Source organism: Sceloporus undulatus, chromosome 11, assembly GCF_019175285.1.
Source record: "Sceloporus undulatus isolate JIND9_A2432 ecotype Alabama chromosome 11, SceUnd_v1.1, whole genome shotgun sequence".
In the NCBI taxonomy this organism is placed as follows: Eukaryota; Metazoa; Chordata; class Lepidosauria; order Squamata; family Phrynosomatidae; genus Sceloporus; species Sceloporus undulatus.
Window position 1 is genome coordinate 11,211,304 of NC_056532.1, and position 19,827 is coordinate 11,231,130.

At 45.2% G+C, this 19,827-nt stretch overlaps 1 protein-coding gene across 1 annotated transcript; it reads left to right on the plus strand.

Annotated features, from left to right (window-relative positions):
• The first annotated feature begins 1,191 nt into the window (after positions 1-1,191).
• DYNLL2 (dynein light chain LC8-type 2) lies at positions 1,192-19,264 on the plus strand. Its single transcript, XM_042442625.1, has 3 exons — positions 1,192-1,402; positions 14,768-14,906; positions 18,730-19,264. Exons 2-3 carry the CDS (start codon positions 14,775-14,777, stop codon positions 18,865-18,867), a joined length of 270 nt encoding a protein of 89 aa, XP_042298559.1. The 5' UTR covers positions 1,192-1,402; positions 14,768-14,774; the 3' UTR covers positions 18,868-19,264.
• Positions 19,265-19,827: the final 563 nt, after the last annotated feature.

Sequence of the window (19,827 nt, forward strand, 5' to 3'; positions counted from 1 at the left end):
GCAACTCCCCTCTGAAGAAACCTGCCAAGAAAACCCCATGATAGGTTCACCTTAGGGTTGCCATAAGTCGGAAATGTCTTGAAGGAACACAACAACAACAACAACAGGGCTGGATGACAAAGCTACACCTGTTGCAGGTCAGCCTGGTGACCCAGCTCTTGATGGACCAAAGACATCCTTGCCAAAAGAAAATAAGGAGGGAGAAGGGGGAAACCCCAAAGAAGATTTGCAGAAGAAATGATAAAAGAGATTTCAGGTCAGTTTAGCCTCGTGATGCAGCTGGGAATGACATTTCATCCCACTTCTGTCTAAGGATGCAGCTGTGAATGGACCAGGTACATCCTTCCTGGAAGGAAGGAAAGAAGGAAGGGAGGAATGGACCAGGTACATCCTTCCTGGAAGGAAGGAAAGAAGGAAGGGAGGGAGGGAGGGAGGTAAGGAGGGAGAAGAGAAATCCCAATGAATAATTCCAAGAGGAATGACATTTCATCCCAGTTCTGCCAGGTGATGCAGCTGTGGATGGACCAAGTATATCCTCCAAAGAAAGAAAGAAAGAAAGACAGGAGCAAGAGAACCCCCAATCAATAACTTGCAAGAAGAAAGTCATTTGACATTTCATCCCAGTTCTCTCTAGGGATGCAGCTGTGGATGGACCAAGCCCTGTACATCCTTTAAAGGAAGAAAGGAAGAGACAAGGAAAATAAGGAGAAAGAGAAACTCCAATGAATATTTGCAAGGGGGGGGGGGGAATGACATTTCATCCCAGCTCTGTCTGGTGATGCAGCTGTGGATGGACCAGTCCCATCCTTGCCCCCTCCCTCCTAAAGAAAGCAATGAATGAAACCCAATGCAATGCAAGGCAGTCTTTTCCAGGGAACCTTTTCAGTAGCAGCAGGGGAAAACCAATTCCATCTCTTTTTAATTTTTGGCTTTATTTGCAAAGAAAATGAACATTAAAAAGAAAGGCTTGGGGCCAGGGATGCCCCCCTATCCCTCCCTGGGAGCCCCACCCCTTTAAGAAAGCCAGGCAAAGGCTCTGCAATCTGCGCTTGGCATTCTGGGAGGAAACAGGATGCAGGGGAGAAGAGCTGCGGGAGAAGGCGGCCGAGGGACGGAGGCAGCCAATCAGAGAGCGGCGCGGGGGGGGACTGATGCTAGTGCTGCTGCTGCTGCAAGGGGAGGGGCCCCTATTTCTGCTGGAGGGAGAGAGAAGGAGGGAAGCCACAAGGAGCAGCAGCAGCAGCAGCAGCAGCAGGAAGAAGAAGAAGAAGGGAGCCTCTGCTTGCCTTGCAGCCAGGGAGCCCGCCTGGGAAAGGCGGAGGAAGAAGAGGAGAAGGACTCCCATCTGCTCCCCCTTGCCTTGCCCAAAAGAGACTGGGGGCTTCTGCCTGGCACTGTGAAGGTGAGGAGGGCCAGACCCCAGCTGGGGAGCACTGGCTGGCTTCCCATTGCATTGGGTTGCCTTGCAGTTCATTGGGTTGCCCTGCCTGGCTTCCCATTGCATTGCGTTGACTTCCATTGCTTTGGATTCCACTCCCTTGCCTTGCCTTGTATTTCATTGGGCTCCACTCCCTTGCCTTGCATTGGCTTCCACTGACTTGCATTGCCTTCCATTGCATTGGGTTCCCTTGTATTTCATTGGGTTCCATTTACTGGTATTGCCTTGCACTGCATTGACTTCTATTGCATTGGTTTGCCTTGCCTTGTGTTTCATTGGGTTCCACTTACTAGCAATGCGTTGCATTGACTTCCATTGCATTGGGTTCCCTTCCCTTTCCTTGTATTCCATTGGGTTCCACTCACTGGCATTGCATTGCATTGATATTCATTGCATTGAGTTGCCTTGCTCCGGCTTGAGTTGTATTTCATTGGGTTGCACTTACTGGCATTGCATTGACTTCCATTGTATTGGGTTCCACTGACTTGCATTACATTGCTTCTCTTCCAAGGTTGCCTTACCTTGTATTTAATTGTGTTGCAGTTGCTGGCTTTGCATTACATTGGGTTGCCCTGCCTTGCCTTGTATTTCATTGGGTTCCATTTACAGTACTTTTATTACATTGCATTGGATTCCATTGCCTTGTATTGCATTGACTTCAAGTGCACTGACTAATATTCCATTGGGTTCCAGTTACTTGCCTTGCCTTCAACTGCAGTGGGTTGCACTTCCTTGCATTGCATTGGATTCCATTGGGTCCAATTGGCTTGCATTGCCTTGAGTTGCATCTAATTGCATTGTATTGGGTTGCATTTAATTGCCTTGGGTCTCCTTGCCTTGGCACAGGCGTTTGAAAGGGCTCACATTTCTTGGGGCTGGGGGTGGCCAGTGGAGGAGGGCCTTGGTATCCCAAAGATGGAGGAGAAACCAGGATCTGCCCTGTCTCTGCCTTGCCTGCCTTCTCTCTTTTTTGGGGGGTGATATTTCACCTTGCCTTTGCCAAGGAGGACTTGGAGGGAGGGCATCAGGGGCATCTCTGTGGATACACTACCTTGGGTCTGGGCTCTCCTCTTGGGTCTTCATTTAAAAATAACTCCAATCCCACAAAACATATCATGTACAAGCATTGCAACATTGCTGGATGGCCCTTGGGGTCTCTTCCAACTCTATGATTCTACGAAAACAGATACTGTGTGTCTAAGGTACAAAACTAACCACTACAACCAACTTCCTCTGCCTCTTCCTGAGGGATGGGTCTGTACCACTATTGGCTATACTTCCATTATATAATGTCATATTGGGCTACCTGATGGATGGAGGCCACTGTTGTTAGGGAGACTGCCATTATATAATATGATATTGGTGCTTCCAGAAATACACACACCTATAGTTGATCCCTGTGCTCAATGGGACTGCATCCGTTGGCCCTTAACCCTTAAAATTTGCCCTAAAACTGCCCCCGCAAACTCTCAGAGGGAGGTGTGGGTTGTGTGCCTTCAAGGCATTGGAGGGGGGCTTGTTCTGGGACCTGCCACCCCTCCATTTTGTCTCTTCTGGGGAAGCAGGGAGATTTTGATCCCTTCTCTGCCTGCCTTCTTGGGCTTTTTGGTTTATCTCTGCAGTAATTTGGGGGGGGGGCAGTGAAATGGCAGCCAATGGCTTCAGTTTGCCCTTTCTGGAATGCAGGGGATGCTTGGACCTGTGTCCCCCCACACCAATAATCCAGATCTCCTTGAAATGTGGCAAAATAACTCTGCTTTTCTCTCCTCTCTTTCCTGCCCCCCAACCTGACAGGCACAAGGTCAAGCCTGATATCTCCAGAGGGGAGCTTTGGATGCCTTGGGAGGCTTTCCCTTGACTCTCAGGAAGGAAGAATGGGCTCATTTTTCCTTGTAACGCCCACCACCGTTGCAGAGACACATTTATCAGGGACTGGCCAAGAGTCCCTTGCGGGGAGAAAAGGGTGGGGTAAACTGGAACATAGGCTGTCTTCTCTCCTACCCACTATTGCTTTTCAGTGTTGCAGAGGGTGGATCAGGTCCTGTGGGCAGCATCTGCCTTCCTCCTTTCCTTCCCAGTTGTTCCCAGTATCATCTGGAGGCTGGCTTGCTATCCTTGCCAGTCGAGATGTGGGAAGCGCATGGATCCTTCTAGAGTAGGTGTGAAAGGCTGGGAGAGAGATGAGCTAGTGGCGAAGGTTGGGCACAGGCAAGGCCAGGAAGGTTGTGGCCACTCTTCAGGCCTGTAGGGGGCGTCGTTCCTGGGCAGGATCCAAGAAAAGGCGTAGTGCGGGAGGAAGGGAAGGGATGTGGGGAGGTGTCAGGTGATTCCTGTGTAGGGCCTCCCTAAAACTGCCCCCGCAAACTCTCAGAGGGGTGTGTGTCTTGTGTGCTTTCAAGTCATTTCCAACTTACAGCGACCCTTTCGTGGGATTTTCTTGGCATGTTTCTTCAGAGGAGGTTTGCCATTGTCGTCCTCTTGATGCTGAGAGAGTGTGACTTGCCCAAGGTCACCTAGAGGGGTTCCATGCCAAGGTTGGATTCAAACCCTGGTCTCTAGAAACGTAGTCCAAACCATGCTAGCTCCCGTGTGTGTGTGTATACATGTATATATGTGCACCTACACACACACATCTCAGGCTGCAACACCTGCCTTGTGTGCCCCCAAACTCAGGTTTCTCATTGTAGGCTGTGCGTTGATCGCCACTGAAACCTCTGGCAGCCATAGAAGAGTGCAGCCGTAGAAGAGTGTTTTCTGCAAGTTAGTAGAAAGGTTTGCCTCCCCCATGAGAGTGTGTAAGACCTCACAAGTGTTGTTGTGAAGTGACCCCATCTGGGCCAAATCTAGATGTTACTCCCCATGGGCCTTACTATCCCGCTCAAGGATTGTCTGGTACCTCTCACATGATGTGTGTGCACGCATCAGGAGTGCGCACCCATGTGGCAATGTGGGCCAGGGTAACCTGGCTAAGGAACAGCCTAGTCTCTTAACAGCGGGGAAAACCTTATGAACAGGCCTGGCATAATACCCTCCCTTGCTTGTGTGGGTGCATGTGCCTTCAAGTCGCCTGTCAACTTATGGCAACCTCTTCGGGTTTTCTTAGGGGATGAATACCTGGCTTGCCAGTTCCTTCCTCTGAATTCTAGCCTGCAACACTGGTGTCCCATCCAAGTACTAACCAGGGCTAACCCTGCTTATTTTCCAAGCTCAGATAGCATCTGGTGCCTTTATTTTAGACCTTGGTTGTTGTTGTTGTTGTGTGCCTTCAAGTTGCTTCCGACTTGTGGCAACCTATCATAGGGCTTTCTTGGCATGGCTTGTTCAGAGTGGGTTTGCCTTTGTCTTCCTCTGATGCTGAGAGAGTGTGACTTTCCCAGGGTCACTCAGTGAGTTTCATGGTGGAGCCAGCATTCAAACCCTGGTCTCCAGAGTCCCTGGTCTAATGCTCAAACCACTACACCACCCTGGCTCTCCATTAGATCCTATCATTTCTTTAAAATACTCTCAATTCCTTATTCCTCTCATCAGGGTTCCCAGAGAGAGGTATACAGTAAAATCACGATGTTGAAAAGCAGAACAGAAATGAACATTTCTTAGAAAGTTGCATCCCTTTTGGATGAATGATTCGGGATGCTTGCCTATGAAAAGAGCTTGGAAACTTTAGTGGCTCTAAAATGGTGCAGCCAGACTTTAGATGATGTGAGGATTATTATTACGGAGGAGTGCATGCCTCGCATATCAGGGCAGCTTTGCTGGCTACTGTTCAGTTGCCAGTCACAATTTGAAGTGCTGGGCATGACCTAAAAAGCCATATATAACTCTGCTGCAGGCTATCTAATCTTGTTTTGTGTTTTCATTGCGTTCTTTTGTTTACTGGGAGCTGCCTCAAGACCCATCTTTGGGAGAAAGGTGGAATATAAATCCTAATAATGCTAATAATAGAATTAAAAGATCTAGCATCTGAGGAAGTAGACTGAAGTCTACAAAAGCTCATGTTGCCAACGTCTTTCTTTCAGTTAGTGTCAGAGGTGCTACAAGAGCTCTCTATGTACTATTATTAATAATAATAATTGTGATGATCATAGTCAAGCCTGACTATTGGGCAGCCTCCTGGAAACATGTTAAGGATATAGACATCCAACTTGGGAGGGAGTTACTCAATTGAGGCGCTGTTACTGGGTGGGTGGGGGGATGCCAACCAATCTAGGGTACATCTACACAGTTAGAAATAATGCAGCTTGATATCACTTTAATTGCCATGGCTCCATCCTAATGACTCCTGGGAGTTGGAGCTTAACAAGGTTTTTAGCCTTCTCTGCCAAAGAGTGCTGATGCCGCACAAAACTCCAAATCCCAGGATTCCGTAAAGTGGTGTCAAACTACATTATTTCTACAGTGTAGATACACCTTTAGCTCTTCTTACCATGCTGGGATATACATTGATCTCATGATGTTCCACATGGGGAATCTCAGAAACTGGTCCAGAGAGTCCTGCCATGACATGCCCGGACAAAGCATTCATATTATTGTACATGTCTGCCAGTTCTTGGTTTTGTATTAACTAATTCCAAAAGCCCTTAAGACCTGGTTGCACACCAGAAAACACTTAGATAGGCTTGAAGTTGGCCCATTGTCACCTGCTGGCGTTTGAGTTGGAATACCTCTGCTTTGCAGCTGATTCCCAGAGCCCAGTTTAGCTGTTAACTGGTGGAAGGTGTGCTTTGTATAGTGGTAGGTCTGAGGTTCAATCCTTGGCATCTTCAGGTTGTCTAAAAGCCCTGGATGGTGGCTGCCTGTCAGTGCAGGCAGTACACAACTGGATGGGCTAAGGCAGTGATTCCCGAACTCTGATCCTCCAGGTGTTTTGGTCTTCAGCTCCTAGGAACCCCAGCCAGCTTGGCCACCAGAGAAGAATTCTGAGAGATGAAGTCCAAAACATCTGGAGGACCAAAGTTGGGGAATCACAGGGCTAATGCATTGTTGTGTAAAGCCATTTCCTAAGATACAGGAAGCAAAATTTCAGTGTTGTAGAAGAAAAGAGGATGACCATAGGGACCTCATTAAGATGGAGAGAAAATTTCTCCATTGCTGAGGCATTCCCAACCAGTGGGAGGTAAACTGGCTTTTATCTGCTTATTGGAAATTCTGTTTCTTTTTGATGCTGGAGAGTGGGAGGATATTGGATCCGTAAGTAGTATTGCTAACTTGGAGGAGAAGGCCTTTGAAGTCACCATGGCCTGTTCCTCTGTTGGCCCCACCTGCAAAATGGGAGCAGGAGGAACTTGAGCCATCCACAACCATGACCAAGGCCATCCACAACCATCCATCGAATTGGTGGTGGAGGAAGAACTTGAAGTGTTTTTAATTTGTTTTTCCACATCCATGGTTGGGGAGGGGTCCTTCACCCCGAACCCCAGCAAATAACGGGACCACTGTAACTTGAGTCTCCCTTATCCGAAATGCTTGGGACCAGAAGTGTTTTGGATTTTTTCCGATTTTGGAATATGTGCATATACATAATAAGAGATTTGGAGATGGGACCCAAGTCTAAACATGAAGTTCATTTATGTTTCATATGCACATAACCTGAAGATAATTTTATATGTAATGTTTTTAATACTTTTGTGCATGAAACAAAGTGCCATCAGAAAGCAAAGGGTGTCCCTGCCTCAGCCACCCCTCAGGACAAATTTGGATTTTGGACTGTTTCCAGATTCCAGATAAAGGATTCTCATCCTATAGCAATTTATGGAGTGTGTCCAAGGATTTTGCTGCAGAGTGGTTATGAGGCAAGCTTGTGTGGAAGCCCTTGCTGTAAATGCTGGTTGTGTGTGTGTCTGTGTGCCATCAAGTTGCCTACCAACTCATGGCGACCCCATGGATTTCACAAGGTTTTCTTAGGGAAGGAATACTTGGAAGTAGTTTTGCCAGTTGCTTCCTCTGAAACGTAGCCTACAGCACCCGGGATTCGTTGGCGGTCTTCCATCCAAGAACTAACTGGGGCTGACCTTGCATTGCTTCCAAGATCAGACAGGGTCTGGTGCCTTCAGGGTGCTAATATTAGGATTCTGTTTTTACATTGAGGAGCGCATAGGGTCAGTCTTGAGTTGCAGATGGAAAGTGAAGGCTTTGGATCATTGTAACCTTGGCTGGGGCTATTATATAACTGGTTCCTTCCCTCCTCTTGGATGGCAGTCTTCGATTGCTGTAACAGAGCAAGTCCTTCAGTTCCTTTCTGGGACCCTGCCAGGGAAAGGGCATGTGTTACAGTGTGCAATGCATCTGAGGAAGTAGACTGAAGTCTAGGAAAGCTCATGCTGCAAATTTCTTTCTTTCAATGAGTCTCAAAGGTGCTACAAGATCTCTACATACTGATTCTATAGACTAGCACGACTAAATATTTGAATTCCTTCCCCAAAGTTTATATATCTATGGTGGGTTGTTTGGTCTGTAGGGCAAGGTGGTTTGGTTGCCCTTCAGTGCTAAGGGTATGGCATTGAATTGTGGCTTGATTCGTATTTACTTGCAATGGCAAAGCATTCCCAAACTTGCAAGAGCATTTGTGCGTTGTAAAGGTAAAGAATTACTTGCTCACCACATTTGGGTTAGTTACACACAAAAGCAATACTTTCGCTTGGGAATGTTGTTGCTTTTTGCATAACTGTTTTTTTGGGGGGGGGGGGGAGTTTCTGGAAATGCAAAAATACCTCCCATGGTTGACATTTCTTCTGAACAAGGTGTCACACGCAAGGAAGAAAGAAGATTTGCAGATAGTGTTTATGTCCTTAGCAGGTGGGGTGATGGCAAGAGTTGCTGGCTAAGCAGCAGAGAAAAAAGGATCCTCTACTCACTGGTCTTCGGATAGCTTTGGATTGCCAGGCCACAAGCTCCTCTCAACTCTGCTCCTCAGAAAAAGCCCTTATACACATCGCCTAAAGGCAATTTTATAAACAATATTGTTTAATGGTTTTGTGCATGAAGCAATGTTTGTGTGCGCTGAGCCATCAGAAAGCAAAGCTGCCACTATTTCAGCCATCCATGTGGACCGTTTTGGAGTATTTCAGATTTTGGAATTCTGGACAAGGGATACTCAGCCTGTTTGCATTTTGCTTCATCTGGGTCAGATGGTTGTTCAGTTTAGCCTGCAGCATTTTTTGAATGTAGGAGCTCTGAAAAAGGATTCATTCCCTGTCTATCTAATTCTTTTAACTGGAAATGCTCTGGTAACTGCCTGCAAACAGACTAAATGGATATATGGTCATTCTCCAATAACACGCGCCTCATAGGAAAGATGTGTAGCTGTGGCTCATTTAAATACATTTTTGAACTGTACCTACCAGTAGCCCTCCACAATGGGATCTGCTGTTGGCTGGGAGGATTCTGGGAGTTTTATTCTCCTGGAAGTAACTTATTCTAAGCTCTGGCTAGAGTTGATAGGATTTGGAAGTCAGGCAACGCCAGCAGGCATAGACCCATTCTTTCTTGAATACCTATTTGCCACATTTAACCACCCCTTCCTTGAACATTGCGGCTCTTATTAATTTTGTAGGACGGAGCCTGGCTGTATTGTCAGGGGATGATGGAAGTTATAATCTATGTAGGGTTGATGGAAGTCATAGTCCAGTTGATCTAGCAAGCCCCAAGTTGGGGAAGCCTGTGTGACTGCCAAGTAAGTTTCAGTGCTTCAGTCTTCCTTGCAAATTCAGTGTGAAACCAAATTTTATTTAATGCCGTTCTAAAAAGACAGTGCTTTCCAAAATGCTCCATGAGGGTATTGTTTTGTAGCCCCAGTGCTGCATAGTGAAACCAGTTTAATCTCTTTACTCCCGTTCTGAGAGATCTCTTGTTTATGCCACCTAGAAGTGTTTCCTCCTGAGCCGTTGTGATCCATGTGTGACTGTGCCACAAATGGTTTGCGTTAATTGCTTGTGGCAGGATGCCTGTTGATCATGTGGACTAGTAACCTGATTTTACAAGTCATGGCTTCAATTCCCTCAAATCCTGGGCAGCGTAACACACTCTGAAAAAACATAGCCAGTGTAGCATAGTGGTTTGAGTGTTGGACTATGACTCTGGAGACCAGAGTTTGATTGCCAGCTCAGCCATGAAACATTGTGTGACTTTGACCAAGTCACATACTATTTGAGGAATGCAATGGCAAACCTCCTCTGAACAAATCTTGCCAAGAAAACCCCATGATAGGGCACCATAAGCCTTAGGGTCACCATAAGTCAGAAATGACTTAAGGCCCACAACAACAACAATCCTTCTGGAAAATCTAACATCCACCTAGTTGTATTTAACTAGTTTTTACCCCTCTGTTTTTGTTTGAATATGATGTTTAAAACCAAACATTCCAAATTAAATAACATTATTTAGAGCATTGGAAAACCTTTCAGAAGATTTACCCGTTTTATTGTCCGGAAAGCTCACGCCACTTAACTGGCATGTGGCTGAGCTGTTTTAAAAACTGTGTTTTTAAACCTGGGAGCGTGACCTCCCAGCCTCTTTGCAGCAGCTCCATCTATGGATCACATTCTTTTCGTAGCCCTGCTGCGTTTGTCATTCAGGGAGCCGGGTAGAAGGACGTCTCTGTCCACAGATGTGGGTGGGCAAGTGGCTATTCATGCTCAGAAACTGCCATTTATGAACAAATGTGTGTGTGATGAAGTTATTTCAGTAGGTGGTGGTTTTGCAAGGGAGTGTGGGCATGGAAGGCCCTTTGGAATTGCAGATTTGGCAGCTGTGGGTGAAATCCTGCACCTAAATGCTGGCATTTGGCCTTTGAATGTAGGAGCTGGGTTTTTAAGCCCAATTTCATTTTATTTATTTGTTGCTATTAGTGTGATCGTTGGGCTCCTAGGAAAATGAGAGAAGAGAATGCAAGACGTCCCTCTGCCTTGAACCATTTGCAACCTGGAATACCCCATGGGATGGGGGAAGGGGATTTGTTCCATCCATATAGTTGTTTAACTGCACCTTCCATCATCCCCAACCATGGGCTAAGGCTGGTGGAAGTGACAGACCTACAAACATCCGCAGGGCCACACAGTTGCTACTTCAATTGCAGGAGAAAGAAATTGTGTAAAGGAAAAAAGAATACATACGTTTCAGCTATTTGCCCTTGGAGTGTGTCCACACCTCACAAAAACAGCAGTTTCATACCACGTCAGTGGCCAAGTCCTTGGATTTGTAGCTTGGTGAGTCTATTAGAAGGCACAAAGGTATTTGGAACCCAGTAGAGTGGGATTAAGGATTAAACCAGTTTAATTCTGTAGTGTAGAGAGGCACTCAGGGTGCATCTACCTCGAAGAAATAATGTAGTTTGACACCACTTTGACTGCCATGACTCCATCATACAGATTTCTGGGATTTGTCGTTTTGTGAGGCACCGGCGCTCTTAGCCAGAGAAGGTGAAAGAAAGATCTTGCAAAACTATAAATCCCAGGGTTCTGTAGGATGGAGCTACAGCACTTAAAGCGGTGTCAAAATGGCATTATTTCCACAATGCAGATGCACCCTCGGAGTTCTGGGAATTGTAACGGATTCAACAGTCCACAGCTTGAAAATATTGGAAATATACGTAAATTTCAAAAAGCAAACCTTTATTTTCCTGTTTTATATATAAAGGACACCACTTTACTATGCCACTGTATATAATGGAAATTGAGCATCCATGGTTTTTGGTATCCACAGGGGCAGTCCTGGAATCAAAGCCCAGAAGATATCAAGGGCTCACTGTATATTCTTTCTCCTGATTTCTGTTTTATGCTATACTAGATTAACATGGCTATCTCTTTGCAAGCTTGCCTATTGAGGAATGCGTTCCAGTGCAGCAGATTCTCCGTGTTTCAAAACAGGAGTCAGTTCCAGGCAACTGCTTCCTAGCCTTTAAATAGTCTCCAGTCACTGATGGGAAATAACAAGAGCAGATGCTTGTGGGCTGGATGGGAAACCTCTGTGGGCCACATCTGGGCATTCTCCCCAATCTGGTGCCCTCAAGATATTTTTTTGTATCTCTTTTAAATCACCAAGACAATGTGCTGACAGTTTTTAAAAGCAAGTGTGATCAACATTAACAATGACACACACCATAAAATATTTAAAGCAAGGTCTGGTGGAAACCAGAACGCAGGAGCACCCTTGAATTGCTGAGCTTCAGCTTCCAGTTTGGAGTGGGGCATCTTTTACCAAGAGAAATGCATCCCATCCTTGTGCCACTGTGCTACGCCAGTTTGGACAAGTTACTTTTTGGACGTGAGCTTCCAGAATCCTCACCCACTGGCACACTGTTTGGATGATTCTTGGAGTTACAGTCAACAGAGTTTTGCTCTCCTCTTTGGTCTGCTGTTTCTCCCTATATTTAGGAAAATTCTCTACATCTCCCTATTTCCATGATGCAGTTTTCAGTTTATGTTGCAGCCAGGAATGCAAAGAGCCACCCTTGCAACTTGATTCTGCTACTGACATAGGTTGGACCTAATTCTATGCCAGGCTGAAAGGATCTTTACTATAAATTTCGTTATAGCCTGGCACAGCTAAACGCATGCATGGACTGGAAGTTGGTTGGCTCACACTAAGGTAGCATTTGGGCATGCTCATACTCATAACTTTAGGCCCTACCTTGGTGTCCTTGTCTTGGACTTTACTTTGCTTCCATCCAGGTCAAATCAAGCAATATTTTTTGCAAGCGATGGTGAGGGACAGAAAGGATATTTGAAAACGTTCGGACAAAAAGAGTTGAGAGACAACAATGGGAAGAACCTTGGACTGATGAGTATCTTTGCAGTTCAGGACTTAGACTGCGTAAGATTTGCACATGGGTGTTCTGTGTAGAAAACAGTGTGATACACAGAGGAAAAGGCATTCTGCACAGATCTATAATTATTGGAGACGTATTCTGTGCAAAAACTACATGTGGTTGAAGTGCGCAGAACATAGGAAATGCTGTTTTCTCCTCAAAACAGCCATGTATAATCTTTGGGCAGAATAAATTGCAAATAGTCTTTGCAAGCTGTGGTTTTTGAAGACTTTCTTTCAAGCAGGAAGAAAATTGCTCAAATTACTCACTGCTTACTTCAAGAAAGGCAGTTAATGAATAATTGAATCCCCAGCATTTGTATGACTTGATGGATTTGAATAAAATGGAGAGAGGGGAGAAGTGTGCTGGCATTTAGAGCTTGAGGGAAGGTTGAGGTTGTTTTGAGTTCATGTGTTTGGCCTCAGAAGTGTTGATTTATTTGTTAGGTTTATATTGCACCTCTTCTCCAGTGCGCATGCTGTCCTTTTCCCTAATGTATTCTCACAATGACCTAGGAGGTTGGTTTGTCCAAGAGAATGTGGAATGGCCCAAAGTTGCATGTGACGGTCACAGGTCTGTCGTGGAGTAGAGCCCAGATCTCCAGAGTCTCAATGCAAACCACTCCTCTGTCCTGTTTCTTATACAGTTGGCCTTCCATATTTGCAGCTTTGACCTTTGCTGATTTGATCATTCACTGATTTAATTGATATGTTTTGTCTAGTAATCGCTAGGTCTTCCAACATGGCTCAGCTGAAAGTTGACCATAGAGTCATGCTGGAGGACCTAGAGATTACTAGAGAAAAGACTTATCTAGGCATTTGTAGGTCCTCTAGTTTAATTCTGTGGTCAGCCTCTGGCTGGTGTTGACCATAGAGTTGCACTGGAGAACCTAGATGTTCCCAGAGAGATGTTCTCTCAGATACGAAAAACACCCAGTGGTTTATTTGTCGTTTTTCCATTTTCACAGGGGTCCTGCAGCCCCGGCAAATGTGGAGGGACCGATGTATTTTCAAATGACTGTGTGAGATTTTCATCTAGCATTAAGGGCACATTGATCGCAAGTCCAGAAATGCTGGGCTTGTGAGTTAGTCTCTTTTCCTTGGCTGGTTACCCAGTTGCATATTGGCTGGCAATAGAGGGGGGGGGGGAGAGATAAATTTCTTGTATTGTGAGCTGAAGGTGGCAAGAAATGGCCTAGGTTGGACCTTGCTGTCATACAAAGCTAAGGAGTGGTCCTACATTTGGAAGTTGCAACTCCTTGAGTCCCCTTGCCATGCTGGCTGGAGTATTGTGGAGTTTGTACTCCAAAAACAATTTTCCACTCTCTTGATAGATCAAAGAGCACAAAAATGAGAGTGTAGGTGGAGGGAGGAGATATGTGCTATGGAGCATCCATCTGTATAGGTGCTTCTAGCAAGGAGAATGGAGTTTGTGGTGCCTGGCACTCATAGGTTCAGCCTGTGCAACTCTTGACTAATGGGTGGTACAGGCACAAATATACCCATGATCAACTCTTGTTTTTCTATCAAGACTTAAATGTAGAATATTTCTGAAGGTCAGGGATGTAGTTGCAGCATTGGAATGATCACCTGTTGGGGGTAAGAACAGATGAGAGGGATGTTTGTGCACTTTTTTATGTCCACGGGGGTCCTGTGCCCCCAGGTCCAGCGAATGTGGAGGGACCACTATATTTCCAAATGACTCTGCAATTTTCATCCACTAACTTGATCCAGTATCAGATTTCATCTTGTAACTGGGATAAGATGGTTTGTGACACATTTAGGAAACCGCCTTTGTGCTTTTGCAAATAATCAGTCTTGGGCTTTCTGGGACTTAACTCCCTCAAATAAGAGGGTAGCAAAAGAAATGAAATAATATTGATTTGCGCTGGCTTGAGAGTGGCTCGGCTCGGCCTCTCTTTATTACTTAACGTTTTTATCCTGCTGGCAGAGCCCCAGCAGTATAGATGACTCCACTTTATCTCTTGCCACAAGAGCTCAGTGACGTCGGTCAGCTGCAGGAAAAAGGCGTCTGGCTGAAGGTCACCCAGTGAGTTTCATAGTTCACTGGGTTCTTTAGCCTGTTTCTCCCCAAGTCCTGGTCCATCACGAACCACTGAGCCATAATAATTGCATGAGCTGTTTAATAGGTAGGTAATGGCTCTAGGTCAATTTGAATGGAGGTGAGCGAAGTCCAGCCCTTCAGATTCCTCACCTTTGGTTATGATGGTGGGGGCTGATGGGAATTGTGAGTCCCACAACATCTGGAGGACAGCACTCTGCCCATCTCCTTTTTAGAACATCTGGAAGAGCCTTCCCCAACCTACTGTTCTCCAGATGTTTTTAACTGTGGCTGCCATTAGTCCCGGCCAGGAGACACAAGGATGGTGAATGTCTTGGTGGCTGACTTCAGACTACCCAGTTTGAGACACAACCATGGCCGTAAGCAGGCATTTTGGGAAGAAGCTTTGGAGCAACTGGTTACTCTGTCCCTTGACTTTTCCCTTTCTCTTTCTCTCTTTTCTCCAGGTCCACCATGTCTGACAGGAAGGCTGTGATCAAAAATGCGGACATGTCTGAAGATATGCAGCAGGATGCTGTCGACTGTGCCACGCAGGCCATGGAAAAGTACAACATAGAGAAGGACATTGCAGCATATATCAAAAAGGTATTGAGGTGGCTGTGGGAGGTGTAGGGAGATGGGGAGGGGAGGAAAAACCTTGCTGGATCAGACCAAGGGATCACCTCATTTCCAGTTGTGTTCCTTTTCCAACATATGCGCACACATGCTCTGAAGGAACCTTGGGGTAGGGTTTGCTCCTTGTATTATTGATTCAGTGCTTGCCTCCAAGATTTTGGGGGTGTGGGCTTTTGGCAAGATGTCATATTGGATTTGCCAAGCATTAACTGCTGCACCAACACTGGCTGTCATGCTACATTTCTCTATTTGTGAATAGTATGAGTGTTCAAATCCACTGCAACTCCCATCAGTCCTAACTTAGGGTAGCCAGTGCTGGGGAATGCCCACATTGGGAGGGCCACAGATTTCCTATCGTAGACTTTGAGAATTTCTTCTTTGCCCTGCGACAGATGGCTTATTCCCAAAACAAGGAGGTGCGTCGGAACTGTAGAAATAACGCAGTTTGACACCACGTGGAATCCTGGTCTGTAGACTTCTCTGCCCAAGAGTGCTGGTGCCTGACAAAACTACAAATCCCAGGCAATTAAAGTGGTGTCAAACTGCATTATTTCTACACCCTGGATCTCAGAAAAGCCTGTTGCGCCAGAGGTTGGTTGCACAAAATTCAAATTCTGAATGACAGTAGCTTGTATGCTTAACTCCTTCAGCTGTATTTCTTTCCTTTTTTAAAATACATCTGAATTTAAAAGAATGGAGGTTAAAGTACAAAGAGTTTATCTATCATAGGAGCGGTGGGGAACCATCCCAAAATGTTCTGTCTCCTCCCTCTACCTCTGCTATTGAGCAGTGAGCCCTTCAGATATCATTAGGAGCTTGCAGAGCTGCCTCAGCTTGGATCAATGTAAGTACTGTACCTTTACCATGATATAACATAGGTTATATCAAAATCTATCATTTTGGCTCCCAAACCTATCCTCGACTTATACATGAGGTTGACTAATAGTCAAGTATATACAGTACTCCAAACCCCATCCCCCCCTCCAGGTGGCTGTGACAGTGACTTTTGCTTTCTGATGGTTCAACGTACCCAAACTTTGTTTCATGCACAAAATTATTACAAGTATTATATGCAGTTACCTTAAGGTTATGTGTCTAAGGTGCACTGCGCTGCCTGGTAATAGATCCCTAGGTTTTGGGGTCAGAATTTCTGCAGCTAACTCCCACCTCTCCCAGCCAGCATGACCGGTAGTAGTCAAGGATGATAGGTGCTGCAGTTCTTCAACATCTTTATCCTTGTTCCAGTAGCTAGCTCTCTTGCCATTTTTAGCCCTTGGGGATTCTGCCCATCTGATTGCTCATTTGCCCTGCTTTAAGAGTAAGATCATGCACGGCTTCATCAGTGCCTCTCATGATGATACATCAACAGCCCAATGTGCCGGCTGACCTGCTTTTATTTTCCTTTTAAGTCTCTTGTTTACAGGAATAAAACTGAAAGGGCAGACGATTACTCATGAGGATGCTCAAGGAAAGCAAACGGATGGGTTGGGGACCTCCCTGGCGCCTCCTGCCCTGTCTTCCATCTTCTTCCCCATCTGCATGTTTTTGCATTTGGGAGGTTGCAGAGCTGAGTCTGCACATCAGCTTCAGTTGAATGGAAGGGTGGGAATTGTGTGTCCCTCCGGATGTCGTGGGGTTGCAAGTCCTAGTAGCCCCATAGCCAGTGGTGTGGCATGCTGGGAGCTGCAGTCAACAACATTTGGAGGACTGCATGATCCCCACCTTTTAAGTAAATGGATTTCTTGGATCCTGCTTTAACTAGGCAGGGAAACATTGTGTGGTGAGGAGTGTCCTGAGTGCTGGGAGAAGATGCATGGGGCCTTCCAAATGTCATGTCACTGCAGCTCTCATGAGCCTTAGCCAGTGGTGAAGGGTTGTGGGAGGTGTAGCCCAATCAGTTATGTAAGGTTGCAGCTCCCTCACCCCATTTTGTCATAATAAACCTGTTCTCCAAGAATTAATCCTTACAGGAGTAACAGTATCACCTGGCCACAAGAGGGGAGATGAACAAACACAGGAAAATTTCTGTATTTTGCAGAAAAGTGGAACCAAAACATCTGGGTGACCAACGATTGGGAATCACTGCTCTATATCAGCCTTCAGATAGAGAGGTTTCTCATTGTTACTACATGCTCATACTATTTGAATTTAAAGAGGTGGGACTCAGGACTGATAAAGTCTTACAAGACTTATTTTGATTTACTAAACTCACTGCCACATGATCCTAGGTCTGTTGGTGGCAGTTGGCTATTATAGTGACCATTATAGCCAAGATATAGCCAGGACTATTATTGCCAGCCTGAACTACCTACCTCTCGGGGTTGTTGTTGCGAGGCAGGGAGCCAAGTACATTGCCTTGGGGATATTGGAGGAAAGGTGGGATATAAAGGCAGCAGGTGAATGAAGACTTTATGAGACCTCCATGTTCAGAGGCTGTATACCATGTGCTTAGGGCCAGAGAGGAAAAAGACATTGTATTCACGCTCTGCTCCTGCATTCTGCGGAGGCCAAACTTGAGAAATGGATTTTTAGACAGAGCTAGGAATAGCTGTCTTTTTATAGCATGCTGTAATGAAGCCTTGAAGTACATGAAATCAGTGCATCCTTTTCCTTCTTGTTTGCCCTATCTCTTATGTCCTGTAGCAGGTATTTGTACAGGATGAGTCTCTCTTATTCAAAATCCTTGGGACCAGAAGTGTTTTGGGTTGTTTCTGGATTTTATAATTACCTACTGTATGTACATAATAGATATCTTGGAGATGTCTAAACACAGAATTCATTTATGAGGACAGGTTTGGGAGTGAAAATTATTTTGATATAACCCATGTTATATCATGGTAAAGGTACAGTATTTACAGTGATCCATGGATAAGTTGACATAGTTTTTTGGATTTATTTCATGACTAAAATTTCTAGACTTACACTTCAGTATATACAGTACAGTGGGCCCTTGTTATCTGCTGCGGTTTGGTTCCAGGATCCCCCAAGGATAACAAAATCCACGGAGGCTCAAGTCTCATTAAATATAATGGCATAGCAAAATGATGTCACTTATATAAAATGGAAAATCAAGGTTTCCTATTTGAAATTTATACTTTTAAAAAATGTTTTCAAGCCCTGGATGCTTGAATCCATGGATAAAAAAATCCGTGGATAAGGAGGGCAAGATTGTATTGTGGAATTCTGGATAAGGAAGATGCAACCTTTACGGAAAGTTTATTTTCTTGAATTACAGTTGACAGAATTTCCCGGCCAGCATGTCCCATGGATGTGCTGGTTTGGGGATTCTGGGTGTTGTAGTTCCAAAACATAACTTGGCATTCTGTGAAGTCCTCTGTCTTGGTTGTTGATGGCTGTTAACAATACCATGCCCTATGAGGAAAGACTTAGGGAGCTGGATATGTTTACTCTGGAGCAGAGAAGGTTAAGAGGTGATATGATAGCCCTGTTTAAATATTTGAAGGGATGTCATATTGAGGAGGGAGCAAGCTTGTTTTCTGCTGCTCCAGAGACTAAAACACAGAACAATGGATGCAAGCTCCAGGAAAAGAGATTCCAGCTCAACATTAGGAGAAACTTCCTGACAGTGAAAGATGTTCAACAGTGGAACAAACTCCCTCGGAGTGCAGTGAAGTCTTCTCCTTTGGAGATCTTTAAGCAGAGGCTGGATGGCCATCTGTCGGGGATGCTTTGATTTAGATTTCCTGCATGGCAGAAGAAGGGGGTTGGACTGGATGGCCAACTCTATGATTCTATGAATAACTTCCTGCTTTTCTCTTGGTCTGTTTTTCAGGAATTTGACAAGAAATACAACCCCACTTGGCACTGCATCGTGGGCAGGAATTTTGGCAGCTACGTAACGCACGAGACAAAGCATTTCATCTATTTCTACTTGGGCCAGGTTGCAATTCTCCTCTTCAAGTCAGGCTAGGAGGCAGGCAATGGTGGGGGGACACGGCAGATGAGGAACGGACTGTAGTGCACTGAAGGTGGGGGCCTGGGCTCCCATTGCCATGGCTGTGCCGCTGCATGGACTGTATACTATATTAAATGTGTATATGTTGCAGTACAAAAAAAAAAACCACCTAAAATTCTGTTCATAATTTTTTTGTTGTTGCCTGGGAGAAGAAAGGCAGCGAATTCTTCTATCCCTCTTCCCTTTTTTTTTATTTGTATTGGGTACTTGCTCTATTATTATTTTTTTGTTAATTTCTGGGTTTATTTTTTGCACTAGGAGAACTGTAAAACGCTTCATTCATGGCCTTTAAGTGGGAAGAAGAAATAATCACGGTAATAAATGAATAAATAAAAGAGAACCTTTAATGCCACAGAAGAAATTCTTTATCGTCAAGTTGAATTGAAGGAAGCTAGAATTAAAAATATATGTACTTGGTGGGTGGGAGGGGTAGAATTTGATTTTGAGTTGCCCAAAGTTTTTCTTACTCTTTTTAGTCTTCCCCTCTAATAGACCACATTTATGCTCCTGCAAAAAGTCACCTTAAAGGAGAGGCGATTGGAGTCGACTCTGGATGTCGTCTCGGCCCCAATTCTCCATCCCAGTACAAATTGGGGAAAAAACAAAAGCAAAGCCGGTAATTTTAGTTACGAACTAGAATTACGTATTTCCTTTGAAATTTGTTTCCAACATGATTGTAGGTCCAGTCCTGCATAGGCCCTTGGCCCCCCACCAATACCCCCAAGCAGTTCCAAGATAGAAACTGACTTGCCTCTTGAGTTTAGGGAGCGTTTGCTGGGCCTTTGTGATCTAGCTTCTTTTCACACCCCTCTTTCGAGTCAGCGTTGCCTTATTGTGACTCGCTTTCTTTCGTTGTGTGGGGAAGTTCCTGTCCAAACCCAGTGGCTTGGTGTCGCTGTAGCTGTGTTCGGTCTG